Genomic DNA, 15667 nt, shown 5'->3' with positions numbered 1-15667 from the left:
TCTATTTAGTTTCCAGGGGAAAAAAAACCATCGACACAAAACTATTTAGAAGACAAACAACTATATTCAGACTTAGATATTTGTTCACAGATGCATCGACATGAAGATGTGGATTTTCTACCAAAAACACCAGAATAAAAGCAGTGAGTGTATACTTTTTCAAAACAATGTATAATTCAAACACACGCACACACTCACACACAGCAAAACCAGCTCTGTTCATTTTCCAGTGTTGATTTGATGGGTGTTAATTTTAGTGTTGCTTTAACACCCCTGCACTGCTCGCAAGAGGGTGGAGCTATGTGGGAGGAGCTAATGCCACACCTGATCTTAACACATGGGATCGTCCCAAGGGGGCGTGTCATGGAAGATGTCAGGCTGTGGTAGGAAATTTTATACATTAGCAAAAGTCTGTCTCACAATAACACAGATATTTTTTATGTTGTGTTTATAGTGCAGTTTCACATTCAGTGTATTATTTACTATCCTCTTAAATTAGCAATGTTTTAACAACATAAATAAAGTAAGCTGCAGGGTTGGTGATGATGTCTTTGTATATGTAAACATAGAACAATGTTCTCAGCACTGAGGAAAAGAAAAGTTGCTGGATTATCTCCCCATTGATGGAAACCATTTTAGCTTAGCTCTCTGTTGATGACAACCAAGCCAGTTTAGCTCCCTAATGATGAAAAACTAGTTATATTAAGTTAGCTCTAGGAGTGAACCCAAGTTTGGTAATGTTTATCTGATCATTTGACAGTGTTACAGAGTGCAATAAAATACCAACACCGTCCTGAATGCTATATTGGATTCCCAGAGTGCCACCAGTGGTCAACATAAAGACCAGGTTAACTCAAAGATATAACAGTAGGGCAGTGGTTCCCAACCTTTTTTTGGCTCGTGACCCCATTTTAACATCACAAATTTCTGCCAACCCCAGACATTCAAAACAGAGACTTTTTTTTTTTTTGCTAAAATGAATTTGTTTCTGATCATGTAATAGTTTGCTATACTATGTTGCAAATAAAAGTTAATTTTAGACAACATTTAGTCTATATAATGTATATTATTATGGACAGAGGCAGTAAATCCAGGTGTAGATTACTGCACCAAAGTGAGAATTTGATTTCCTTGGTCAGGATATGTACAGTCAGTCCAGCTTGGATTTACAAGGCTGGAAATAAATACTGAACAAACACTAATGCAAAATATGAATTATGAAGAGCTGCAGCATCTGAAACCGACCACAATGAACATTTGAAAGATAAACAGTACCACAGTGCTTCAGTTTCAGCTTCACAGTTTGTCATGTCTATGTATTGTGATTCTCTCTAAACTCACCATATATTTTTTATTAGTCTTTTTTTTTTTTTAAATCAATTACTAGAAATTTCAGGTGACCCCATTTAAATTCCAGGCGACCCCAGTGGGGTCCCGACCCCAAGGTTGAAAAACACTGCAGTAGGGATGACTGGCTCCTTTACAATTACAGAAACAGGACATATCTGCTCTATTCTACTCCCAACCTCTCTACTGACACTCTACTCACACCCCTACCTCTATCTCTGCCACCCCCACCATTATGATCAGTCTCTTCTGTTTCATTGCACTGCTGCATATATCATGTGCCTTATTTGCACTGTACATAATATGCACATGTGTAAATTTGTACATATACACATTTTAATTTCATATTAATTATATTTTTTACTCTGCTGCACTTTATTGAAATTGCTAACCAGCATTTCGTTGTTTTTAAATCAGATTTTTAAACAATAGTAATAAATCAGATTCTGATTCTAATATACTTTTCTCCAACACACCCACTCAGAAGCAAACTCACCACATGGTCAGGCATTAGAACCCATTTGAAATCCAACTGCATGATTTTACAGCACTAGCAATAAACTCTCACAGGTTAAAGCAAACTAAATACTAAAGACTCTAGAGGCTCTAAAGTATCACCACAAACACTTTTTATATTGATTAGTGATTGGCAAAACAATGGCAATGGCCCAAAATAGCACTCTCTCTGTACAATTCAAACTACACAATTGAAATATATCTCCTTTGTGTGAATTTTAACACTTCAACAGTTGCTTCCATAAAAAACAAACAAACAAAAAAAAAAACACCTATACAGCTAATTTTAACCTTAAAGATATTCAAATTATCACCATAGTAGTTATATATAAATGACTACTTACACTATTTAAAACAGTTCATATATAACTATTATGGTGTTATTGTGACACTTCAGTGGTCATTCTCATTTAAACATCAGATGAGTATTAATTTTAACACAGAATGAACTAAAATTGTGATTTTAAGCACATTTAAGTACTTACTAACCTGTTATGTATAGGCTACACCATGGTAGAGCTGCTGTAATGCCTATACTCATTAAATCTGGGGTTACCAACTCTTTGTTCTTATAGTTGTATGCTTCCTAATGCACATTTAGCATACAATATGAAAACTGGTGACTTGATATACATGGAGACTGGAAAAATAAAGAACAACAATATATCTATACATCTAATGCAACTGCATGTTATAAGAGGCAAGTATATTCCAGCTTTCATTTCAGTGGTGCTGTTTCAGCAGACTGATGGGGCTTGTCCAGTCAGTTAAAGGCTTACATTAGGAGAAGACAGGAACCATTAAGCGTACTTCTGCAATTTCCATATGTAAAGCCATCCCGGAGGATGAGTAATGACTACACTACCCGTAATGACTCAGGATAACATTACAACAAATGGTCACTACGTTAGAAGAGTTTGGAGTGTGTTCTTGATAATATCACTACTACTGATACCAATGACAGATAATTTACCATCATTTTTCCTCCCAAGGTCTGTGGTGTTTTATACTCTATTTTTACTCACAAATGTCCAATTAAACAGGATGACTTCATTTTAACATCTCGTGATACTGTAGCATCATAACTTAATCTCAACATCTCCTCCTCTTGTCTGGGACTTGAAAGCACCGCTGTCGTTTGAATCTCCTTGAACTGCAACACGTTTTGTTTGATTTGAGCACTGGAAAAAAAGCTTGCATAATATCCTATGGTTGATACTGGCATCACAGAGCCGTCTGCTTGTGGTCACATTGCTATCACAGACAAACCCTTACAGAGTTGTGAGGGCCATTAATCAACATACTCGACCCTCGCTCCTCACCCATCCATTGCAGCACGCAGTGAAAGACATCAGTTGTTTTGACCTCTGACACCCCAGAGACAGCCTTTGCTGTGTTTTCACCATTCACAAACGGACTTTGATGGAGAGCAAATGTTGTTTTTTTTCTTCTAAATTCTGCAGTGCAGCACATTTCCACACCCTGGAGTACTGGTAGATCAAACCAATTATTTTTGTACCACGAAGGCTTATTTCCAGGATTCCATGTAATGAGAGCATGCACCCCCATCCAAAAAGACCTCCAATGATCCTGTATGGCCATTATAATTGGACCCCAGTGTGGTGAGTTGTCTTTCTCTTTGTGCTTGAGATAAGATGTGTGTTGTGATACTTCCCTGAAGTGTCCCTTTACTGTGTCATAGAAATACTTTAAACATTTTTTTTACTGTCATCGAAGCCATATTTTAAAAAACTTAAAAAGAATCTGCAGCTAGTCTATTTGTGTCTATAACAAAAAGACAAAAATAGATATTTATGGCAGATACTGCAAATGAAATATGACCCTGTGTAGCCTACCTATAACCTATAACCCAATATAAATCTGATGCATTTACATGATGGACACATAGATGCTCATGTTCATGTGCTTCGTCTCTTATCAAACAAACATTTTATTGGAGATTGAGACTGTGCATGTTTGTAGGTGAGTAGAGCACGATCACATCATGCAGGTCTGCCTGGTGTGTGACGGGGACATGGCAGTCGGGGTACACAAAGGAGCGGGGAGAGAGTTCAGTTGATGTCAAAAGAGACAGTTCTTCCCCTCCCCCCTCTACCCACCAACCCACGAAGGCCCAGGCCTGTCACAGACCCCTACCGCGCAGTCTGGGAGACCTGTTCTCACACACAGGGGACATGGCACTGCAGCAGTGTGCATGTGTGGGTGGGTGGGTGTACTTGAAACGCCATTATCTGTTAGCATCTAGCCATGAAGCCATTACTAGAGGCAACTAAATATAAAAGTAGGTAACATCACTTACACGAGAACTTCTGCATCTGATCTGTGGGTTACTAAATCTTGCCAGTCTTGCAGCACAAACTAGGCTGAGAAATTGATTTTTTTTAAGAAATGCGCAGTAATTTGTTGCTTACCTTCTTCCATGGTGCGAGCAGTCATGGATTCACTGTCTGCACCCTGGAACTCATTGAAGTATGGGCGCACTTTAATCTCATAGACGATGCCTTTCTTCAGACCAGAGAGAGTTATGTCTCTCTCTGAGGCGACCTTCAAGTCTTGTATCTGCCATGGCCCTGGGGAGGGCAGTCCTGATGTCTGCCGGTACAGAACACGGTAGCCTTGAATAAACTGGGAGGGATTCTCCACCTGAAAGGATGTGAAAAACAGAGTTAGATGAAGACATAATGTATAGTAACGATACAGAAGATGTTGTACATCCATAGTTCTAAATCACCATTCATCTCCTGCATGCTTAGTTAAACCTATTATTTAATTAGAAGCAAAGATGATGCAAATAATAACATTAAAATGCTTCAAGAGTATTCATCTCATCTAAATGGGAGACTGGCAACTTCAGCATGATTTGAGTTCAAAATATTGGATCAGAATAGGCAGGAAATATTTTTGCTGCTGTATTTCAGGGGAATACTAAAATATGTAACAAATACAACTCATACTAATGGTATCTTAACAGAGGCAGAAGCAAGAAAAAGCTTTTATGTGTGATATGAAGTGGCTGTTTATGATCAGACCAATCCAACTGTATTATGATGAATCTTTTTCCTTTCTCTCCCTCTGCCTTTCTCTTACTATTAAACACTCTCTCTCTTTGTAGACTCCCTCTGCATGTCATTAACAAAATGATTTGTGAATCTAAAAGCCTTATAAACACAAAATGTTGTTCCAACTTTTGTCTTAATTCATTACTTACACTATAATTTATGTGGCTTTAGTTGTGAATTTATTTCAGTAGACAGCTTTAGAGCTACTCTACAGTAGACTCAATACTTTTAGGACCTTACAATGTGGGAAAATAATGTTTGATTAAAATCTTCAAAACTTTCTGTTCTTAGATTTTCTACTAGAAATGCATGATTAAACTCAGGACCTGTCATATATTATACAATTTTCATTGTGTAATATAGTAGAAGATGCACATTACCAAATGTTCTTTCATCTAAAATCTTAGAATAGTCTGTAATTTCCAAGGATGTGTTTGAATTGGGTCTTCACAAATCTACAATTTGGTGAAACCAGGATATTATCATGTTTTGTCATTTTTTCATTCGCTGAATTGATATATCTCTGTAATGAAGAGAGCTTTCCACAGTGCTGAAAATATTACATCCGATTTTTGTTTATTTATTTATACATATAATGTTTAACTGCATGATTATAAAGAAGGAAAAGGCAAGACATGAATCTCATCACCAACACACCTACTCTACACTCGATACATCTGTAGGCATGAAACCCTGAGCAACCCTCAGCAAAGCTCTTAAACAAACTGAATCACTTTTACTTTGTAACATCTGGCAGGTTTAATTGTGTGTTATATGACTTGATGAGTAATAGCACATGCTCGCTTTGCAAACTCCAGTCTAATGGTATAGTAAATGAATTTCACTAAGGTAATTTCTGAGTTTTAATTATGTGCTACAATATCTAAAGAGCGCATGGCTATCAGTAAGTTCTCGCATTTCTTTTGTTCACTTAGAATACACTTAACAAAAGAGAAATATATTTTTTTTCACAATGATGCACCTCATCATGAGACATTTCTTTGGCAATAACCATAACAATGACAAGGCAGAGTAATGAAAAGACAACAGCTGGTCTTTATGTTATGCTGTATCTATAATTGAACTGTCGTCATTATGTAGAAGAATATGGGCAGTGTCATTGAGTGTTTTTGTGTGTGTCCATAGATCCATTCTTCTGTTTGAATGAGAGTACAGTAGAAGTAGAAGCGTGTGTGAAGCAAACGCAAGAGTTAAGGGCTTTCTTTTTAGTGGTGCATTCTCATTTCACATTCATCACCAAAGAGCAGATTGCTTTTCTATGTACAAAGCATAGTATTTGTTAAAATTAAATGTGAGTTTCAAATTAATTAATGCATTTTCACCTGACATTTAGCTGTGTATATAACTGCCCATATGAAATTAATGGGAAAATGAAAAATCCTGCAGCCACAGGACATCCACAGGGCAACAAAGACCTTTTGAAAATCACATTCTAATCCAGAAATGCACATGTTTTACTTTAATACGGAAACTTGGCTCTCGAAGCGGGACAATGAATGAGTGTTCTACCTGCAAATGGAGCCAGGTAGAATAAGGCACGGTTACCCTTTCAGATTAACTACAAACACAGGTTTATTCTATGACATTCTGTGACAGTCTGAAAGTGGAATTAGCGTACACGGATGTCCTACTGACAAGCATGAAATAACAGACTAGTATACACATATCCTAGGTGTGTCATTAACCCAGAGCGGCAGACAGCGGGGACACCTTGCCAACAGACAGAAATAACATTTCCCAGATAAAGGACTGACTGCAAACTGCCTCCAGAAGTGACACATGTAGAGCCTAATGGTGATGTATTTGTCCTGAACAGAAACATAAGTCTTAATTCCTGCATCACCCCAAACCATTCTAAATTGATTTAGCACCAGCTGTTCAAACTATGAATGTGTAGCCATGCTGCAGTGTCTACACCAGGTGTGTGCCAACTAATCCAAAACAGAGTGACACGCCAAGTATAAAGTTCTCAAACAAGCTTAGACAAGATTTGTTTTTCTGCTCTCAAAAACACAGTACGGAAAACAAAGACAAAAAAGGGGCAGGAATTCTAAAAAAAAAAAAAAAAAAAAAATGCTTTATATACTCACAGTCCATGTGACTTGCACTGATGTGGAACTAAGGACCACAGGGTTGTGCATGCTGACCACAACATCCCCCAACTCTTTCTGCACCCGACGATGGTCCACTCCCTGTGCTGTGGGACTAATGTCTGAAAGAGAGAGATAAAAAAACAAAGCTGGCATGTAGAGTAGAAAAAAAAAAAAAAAAAGTGTGCTTATTATTGAGAAACAATTTGTCTTCTTTTCTCTACCTTGTGTTCGGACAGGCTCAGACATAGGGCTGGGGTCTCCAAGCCCCTGAGCATTAACGGCCCTGATGATGAACAGGTAGACAGTATTCGGTCTCAGATCTCTGACTGTAAACTCTGTGGTTTTCACATGGTCCACCACTGTTTGCCAGCTGTTACTCACAGACTGACTGCAGAAAGATAAAAAAAAAAAAAAAAAAAGAAAAACCTTTGATTAATGCAGTAAAAACCTAAATTAGAGTGGTTCCACTGTTTTCACTGTGTACTCGTAAAGATAATAAAACTTCAATAAAGATGACGATATAGAAACACATTTTTTATGAGTCAGATATTGATAAAGCAACCAGCCACTGAGGCGTTATTTTCGCTTAGAGAGCACTTGTCATCCACCTTTTTATACAGTCCATGTTTTACTGTCCAAAATGAATTATTAAAGCCATCCAGAGCATTCCAGCTTGCTTGAATGCCCACACAAACACTCACTTCTGTTTCTGTCATGAAAGTTCGGGGTCACTAAGCATAGCTTGAGGCCATAGGTCAGAGACATACCCAAAGGCCTCGATGACATAGGAGGACACGGGGGAGCCCGCCTCTGGCCCTGGTTCCCATGACAATGAGATACTGCTCTTGGTAACATCAGTGACCTCTGGCTTAGAGGGCGGGCCGGGGAGTGCCGTGGCATTGTGAGACATGAAATCTATGAGATCGGTCGATTCTGATGAGAGAGGAGGGTTAAATAGAAAATAAATACCAATAAGTCTGATGTATATAAAGCAAATGATAAGTATATTAAACAATGAATAATTTGCTTGTTAGAAATATTTCTAATTTCTACTGAGACAAACCTCTGACATCCAAGTAAGCGCTCCATGATGTTTCTCCGCTGGAGCTCGTAGCAACACAGGTGTACAACCCGGAGTCAGACAGCTATAGGAAGCAAATTATGACGTTATTATTAATGTATAAACTAGGTCTTAGCCAGTCTGAAGTAAGAAAACAGCATGATTTTGGGGATATACAGTAGTGATCGTTAAAATCCAGCTGTGAAAACCTCTAAAAACAGTTAAATTATACATTTTTTTTTTATTAAACATTTTCCCATTTATCTATTCAAATCACAAATAATGCAGCCTTCAAGCTGTGCTCTGTTGCAGTATTCGACAGAATCCAACAGCTTTTGTAACTCTGATCCCAGGTGGATTCTACAAGCTCTTACGTCAGGCTGGGCTTTTGAAAGAGGTTTGCAGCTAGTAGAACAGTAAAAATGCATTAACCTCCACTGGCCTGCATTTGGCTCGAGAAAAGCCAGAGAGTGGATGAGAGGAAACTTTAACACTAGCCAATGAAGAAAGAGCCCAGTAAGAGCTAACATTAATTTTCTTAATTGATTTCATCCAGTAATAGTCAGCCCCTGTTCTCGGAGCCATCAACATTATCATCATCAGTGCTGACACAGGATATAAGCGATATGACAATCTATTTTATATTGGTAGTGCCTTAGGAGGCTCTGACAACTGTGTTATCTCTCAGGAGAGAGAAGAAGAAGGGAGAGTGACACGGAGGAAGCTCTTTGACACCGTGACAGGACACTGTATATTACACTTCCTCCATTATATTCCCCCTGTAGTCTCCTCTTACCGGTTCTTGTCCTTGAGTCCTTGAGTCTAACTGCTGCCTCGGAGATTCCGACTAAATAGCAGCATTTAACGACTTATAAAAATCAATACTCTCTATTCATCTTTTAAAAGCAACCTGACTGCACTTGTCCATTTGAATTACACTCAGCTGACATCAGCTGGCAAATAAGAACATTTTTCTGTCCTTTTTAACAGAAGGATGCACAAACAGAACTTAAACACAAATCTGTGTAGGTGCACTATTGTATAGGTGCTGTTTTATTGCCAACAGATTGAAAGGTGTGGAGGCAATCAAAATAATGAAACATACTGAAGTCCTTCCAAATGACTAGACATTATAATGCAGCGTCAATAAAGTTAGTTTAACTGTACCATGATGATATAATGTGTAAGCTGTCAGTGCTAAGTAGATGTGAACATTATAGGAATGTTAATGTGTATAAAGTATGATTAAATGAATGAATATAGTACACTTTAGGGGTGATTTAAATGAATAGAGGTAAGCAATTCTGAAGTACACTTTTATAATAAACTACAATTTAAAGTAGCAATTTACAACAAAGCTGAAAAATCCAAGGGAATGTTGGTCAAAGATACTGTCCGTTCCATCGAAAGGATGTTTGTTTTCAGCATCCAAACCACTATTTTTTTTTTGTATTTTTTTAAGAAGCAGTTGTTGTTTTCTGGATGTCATGGTTGCCATTTCTATCAATAATAATAATAACATGGTTGTACACCGCACACATCAGTTTAAGGGGTAAGATTTGGAAATACATCAGTACAGAGGTACATGAAATGAATGAAACCAAAAAAAAAAAAAAAACATAATAAAACTGTAAATGGTTAAAGCAAAGTGACACAAAAGTGATTTAGCTAACCTGGCTAAATTCATGGATTGTTTACAACCTTTCTGATTGTCAGGCTACTTTTTTCTTCTCCACACAGTGCATTTGAGTGATATTGTTTTATACAGTATAGTATTCACAGATCTGAGCAACTACTTTGTAAGTGTAACATTATTCTAACCCTAGAAATACAAGCAAAGAATAACCCAGAATTATTAAAACAAAAAATCTGCCAAAACTAAATAGCTAGTCTTCATAATGAAAGTGCAAACTGATACTGGTGTGTATGCGTCCTTAGTGTTTGCTGACCCACCTTGGTATTTTGAATCTGGAGGCTGCCATGTTCCAGGAGTGAAAACCGTGGATCCTTTCCAAGCAGACTGGCCCCATTTTTTCTCCAGGTTACTGTAGGCTCTGGGTCCCCTGATGCTTGACACCGAAGTAGGGTCACACCTCCAAGCCCTTGCGTTTGGTTAGAAGGCCCCTGTCGGATTATGGGTGGTGGGCGGTCCTTCAGGGCTAATGTTAACAGATAAAAAGCAAATTTTAAAACATTTTTTAACCCCTTTAAGACTGCCATTATAACAGGCCGCCTAGGTGTCTTCATGTTTTCTTTGCAAAAAATGTGTCAGAAAATGTCTTTTTTTCTATGATATATGGAAACCTTTTGTAACGCACATAGAGCTGTTAGATGTCACCCATATTGATGTTTTGTCAGACTGACCCTTTATTATGGAGAATTTAGGACTCATAAGGACCACTTTTCCTCTATTTGCATGTATAATTTTCAAAAAAGTATCCCCTTTCTCTTTTACAATGTATACAATATACGTGGTTGTATGCAGAATTAAAGCCAGTGTACTAAATGGTACAGTCATTTTTTGGTGGTTTTTTTTGTTTTGTTTTGTTTTGTTTTGTTAGGGGTGGGGCTCTGTTGGAAAATGGGTGGGAAGCGGGGGGTGGGGACTGTTCTTGTTTGTATTGATTCATGTCTGTAACACAATGTCTGTATAGTTTGGGGCAGCCATGGCTCAGTTTGTAGAGCAGGTCGTCCAATAACCAAAGGGTTGGCGGTTTGAATCCGGCTCTGTCCTAGTCAGTCCGTTGTGCCCTTGGGCAAGACACTTCACCCTCCTTGCCTCCAGTTCCACCCACACTGGTGTATGAATGTTTGGTGGTGGTCAGAGGGGCCGTAGGCGCAAAATGGCAGCCACGCTTCTGTCAGTCTGCCCCAGTGCAGCTGTGGCTACAGATGTAGTTTACCACCACCAGAGGGAGAATGTGAGAGTGAATGAATAATGGGTCAATAATGTAAAGCGCTTTGGGTGTCTAGAAAGGCGCTATATAAATCCAATCCATTATTATTATTATTATTATTATTATTATTATTATTATTATTATTATTATTATTATTATTATTATTATATAGTTTCTGCATAAATACCAATAAAACAGACTTTGTGCAAATAAAAGAAAATGTCTTTTTTGCCAGTTCTTTTGCACCTTTGTTTTCACGAAGAACTTAACTTTCGATATCTGTCCATTAATTATCATTATTATAAATAAATGCTTAAAACTGTGTGATTTATTATAAAAGAAAAAAATGGACTTGAAGTTTTTAGCATATTTATTATCAGAAACAAGTATAAATGTCCACAATTAAACTTTTTTTTTTTTTTTTTTTTTTCTTCAACTATTTTACATCTGCTCAAACATTGATCATGAACATTCAGTATCCATATTACGGCTTCATATTTTTGTTATCTCCAAGTGTTTTTTTTTTAGCCTGTGTGGAAGTCTCTGAAACAGTTCCTTTCTACAGGGGTCGGACAAAATAATGGAAACACCTTAAAAAATCAACAAAATATAATTTAATATGGTGTAGGTCCGCCTTTTGCGGCAATTACAGCCTCAGTTCTCCGAGGTATTGATTCATACAACTTGTGAATTGTTTCCAAAGGAATTTTAAGCCATTCTTCAGTTAGAATACCCTCCAACTCTTTTAGAGACGATGGCGGTGGAAATCGACGTCTTACTTGAATCTCTAAAACTGACCATAAATGCTCAATAATGTTGAGGTCTGGGGACTGTGCCGGCCATATGAGATGCTCAACTTCATTAGAATGTTCCTCATGCCATTCTTTAACAATTCTAGCTGTATGGATTGGGGCATTATCATCTTGAGGTGAAGGTGTTTCCATTATTTTGTCCAACCCCTGTACTTGCAATCAAATGGAATGTTGCTGCCGTAAAGTGTTATAGAGTGTGGGAAAGCTTTCCTATTTCCTAAGCTTTCCGATGAATTTTATGGATCGCGCAAACCGTTCAAGACTTACAGTAATTTGAATTGCTGGAAAATGCAAAAATGGAGCGCTGGAGAGACTGCTGTTGTTAAAGGGTTAATACATTCCTACAATTATGCTGACAGATTTATTAAAATACAACAATGCCCCTGTCTTCTCTTATCAGTATGATCTTTCCTGATTTGTGAAAAAAAAAAAAAAACACAAAACAAAAAAAACAAATACGTGACCTTTTCAGAAAGTGTTAATTTGTGATTACAGTAATTGCTTTAGTGATTGCAGACCCAAGATGTTAGGGCTCAATCTGAGAGATCTGTTGTGAGAGGAAGTGACTGTTCTGTGAGACTTTTGTAGAGTAGGGCAGTGCGCTCATGGCACTGCATCACACCTTTGAGGTTTAATTACTAGGTGAGGATTAACGATGCTTCACCCGTGGTGCTAATTACCATACCTTCTTTATAACACCTCTCAGCACATTAATGCCTATTCTCTCCCTTTCTCGTCTGACTCATGACTGCACCTCCTCGCTCTTGGCATCACCCGCCCCCCCCGCCCCCCCCCCACACACACACACAAACCTAAACTCCGAATTAACATGCCAAGCAGAACAACAATACATCTCTTTTAAAGCTTTTAAAAACATGTTATATCATCCAGAAAACAGCCGCTGTACTCAGCAACAGTAATTTGAAGAGTGTTGAATCTCTCTCGGCCTTGTAACTATCCCCTGCTTCCAATTTCCTCACTGCTGCTCTCCACTGTTATCAGGTCTGTCTCCTTTTGCACAAGTGTTTACAGCAGGTTCCTCCTGCCTTATCTTTTATCACACTTCTTTCAGCACAATGAGGAACACAGCAACTCAAGCAGAATAGCAGAGAAACCATGTTCAACTGGTAGAAGCAGTGTACAGTAAGTAAATAACAGGACTACTTGTGATGGCACAGCTGTTGTTGAGGATGAACTGTCTGCTATTATATCTCCATATACAGCAGGGGTCTCAAACTAATTTTCTTTCAAGGGCCACATTCAGCCCAATTTGATCTGTAGTGGACCGAACGAGTCAAATAACAACAATAACAAGCTATAAATAATGACAACTCCAGATTGTTGTCTTTGTTTTAGTGCAAAAAAACCCAATTAAATTATGAAAATACTTACTTTTATAAACTATCCAAAAAAAAAAAGTGAAAAACTTGAAAAAACTGAAATTTAAATAAAAAAAACTTTTAAAAATTTAGTGCAATTTTAACAATATTATGCCTCAACTTATTATTTCTACATGTGCATTATGGATCGGATCCACAAAGACACTAAACACTGAGTAACAGGCAGAAAAATTGTTAAAATTGTGCTTAATTTTCTTTAGACATTTCAGATTGTTCATAATTGTTCAGGTTATTCGCATTTTATTGTTAAAGGATAGTTTGTAAATGTAAATACTTCCATAATTTAATGTTATTTTTTGCACAAAAACAAAGGAAAAAAAATTGAAGTTTGTATTATTTATAGGCATAATGTAAGATTATTTTCTCACATCAAAGCAAGAAGAAAATATGGAGTCATTTTTTGTAGGTTATTATGCTATTCTTATTTTACTGTAGATTATATTGGTCTGTATATGGAACCTGAACTAAAATGAGTTCCACAGCCTTGACTGTGGAATTTTTGCACTTTACTAATTCATCCCACGGGCCGGATTGGAACCTTTGGCAGACCGCATTTCGCCCCCGGGCTGCATGTTTGAGACCCCTGATATACAAGGTGTCCCAAAAAAATGTATACACACTTTAAATAATTGTAAAGTAGGTGTTTGTAAAATTCATTTAATTTTCAAAATGTACTGTGGTAGAATTTACAACCATCATTTTATTGTTTAGTCATCACCTGTTCTCAAACTGACGTCCGCTCTGGTCCAGACACTGCTGACAACGCCAAGCAATGGAAGCGCACACATCCCCAAACAGTTCCCTTGGTATTTGCACGCATTCACGTTCAATGGCTGCTCTCAGTTCAGTGACTGTTGCAGGTCTCAAAGCATAGACTTTGTCTTTTAGGTATCCCCATAAAAAAAGTCTAGTGGTGTGAGGTCTGGGGAACTTGCGACAACAGGTGGATTGGACAGAGGGGTTTCACTGAATCCCCTCCGTGTTCACCAGACCTCACACCACCAGACTTTTTCTTATGGGGATACCTAAAAGACAAAGTCTACACTATGAAACCTGCAACAGTCACTGAATTGAGAGCAGCCATTGAACGTGAATGCACGCAAACACCAAGGGAATTGTTTCGTAATGTGTGCGATTCCATTGCTTGGCGTTGTCAGCAGTGTCTGGACCAGAACGGACGTCAGTTTGAGAACAGGTGATGACAAAACAATAAAATGATGTTTGTAAATTCTATTACATTTTGAAAATTAAATTAATTTTAATAAACACCTACTATATAATTATTTAAAGTGTGTATACATTTTTTGGGACACCCTGTAAATATGATCTACAATTAATTGTTAACAAGCATTTAATGGAGTTTATACTGTGGTGAAGCTGTAGATCCACTGCACCGAAACACTCTCTGGATGGATGTTTCAAATTGAAGTTCTTCTGTCAACACTACTACGAAAAACTGCTTTGCAACACATTCACTCTTTATCCATCAAAGTTTATGTCAATCGATTAACAACATTTATCCCATTCCTCATACTTTTTACCAGACATTCTTATATTGATCCGTCTCTTTTGCATGAGGGTAGGGGAGGCATTTCCTCTCCAAAAACACTCCAACAGATGTTAATTTAATAATGTGTGGGAGAAAAAGCCAAGAAATAAGATGGTATAGACAGCAGCAGGCAATGGCTCAACACTTAATACTAACATTAAAACTTGTCAAAGAAAGTGTTAAGTGTCTTCCCATCAAAAAAATGGCACTTTTCAAACAGTTCCAGTCTTTTCAGACCATTCAGCTTTACCGCAGTCAGGTGATGATGAAAAGGATGACTGCGGTTGGCTGGCTTTTAAAACAAACTGATGCATCTCTTCTCAGTGTAAGTGTGGGCAGACTAATAGCCTCTGATGTATTAAATGTGCTCACTGTAGTGGAGAACACCGCAAGCTTTTGTGTGTGTGTGTTTTTCAGATGCAAAACTTGGCATACTCCACAGTAAATTAAATGTTGTAACATGGAACCTAAAATATTCTGGATTAACTGTGAATTAGTTGTTAATTATTTATCAGAGTTTGAAGTATCTGTAGTTACAACTGACTTGGAATTAACACTGAGTGTATAATGTCTATACAGTTTCTATATACATTGTTTATCCAACTTCCTGTATTATCTGTCTATCCTCAAGGCATCCCTCTGCCTTGGCTCTTCCTTTTTGCCATTTTTTGGGAGTTTTTCCTCACTCAAATCCAGGGTGTAACAAAGGTGTTGTATTTGGTGTAGATTGTAAAGCCCTTCCGGTGAATATAGGTTTGTGACATTGGGTCTATAAATAAAACTGAATTGAACTGAATTGAATTAGATTCGATTCATTCATTCATTATCTGAAGCCACTTTATCCTCACTAGGGTTACTAGGGTTACTCTCAAATGTGGAACACACTACCCAC

General features: G+C 37.7%; 1 protein-coding gene across 4 annotated transcripts in view; it reads right to left on the bottom strand.

The window, feature by feature from the left end:
• LOC115433098 (roundabout homolog 2-like) overlaps positions 1 to 15667 on the bottom strand; it is a 102389-nt gene that overhangs the window by 13384 nt on the left and 73338 nt on the right. For all 4 annotated transcript variants that reach the window (XM_030154316.1, XM_030154315.1, XM_030154318.1 and 1 more), the window contains 6 exons: positions 10071 to 10276; positions 8121 to 8202; positions 7825 to 7990; positions 7279 to 7445; positions 7055 to 7176; positions 4296 to 4527 (listed from right to left, as the gene is read on the bottom strand). In XM_030154316.1, the coding sequence (XP_030010176.1) occupies positions 4296 to 4527; positions 7055 to 7176; positions 7279 to 7445; positions 7825 to 7990; positions 8121 to 8202; positions 10071 to 10276 (975 nt within the window). The remainder of the gene's footprint in view (positions 1 to 4295; positions 4528 to 7054; positions 7177 to 7278; positions 7446 to 7824; positions 7991 to 8120; positions 8203 to 10070; positions 10277 to 15667) is intronic.

The sequence above is a fragment of the Sphaeramia orbicularis genome, chromosome 14 (assembly GCF_902148855.1).
Source record: "Sphaeramia orbicularis chromosome 14, fSphaOr1.1, whole genome shotgun sequence".
NCBI classification, from domain to species: domain Eukaryota; kingdom Metazoa; phylum Chordata; class Actinopteri; order Kurtiformes; family Apogonidae; genus Sphaeramia; species Sphaeramia orbicularis.
This window is presented reverse-complemented; position numbering and strand designations above follow the sequence as displayed.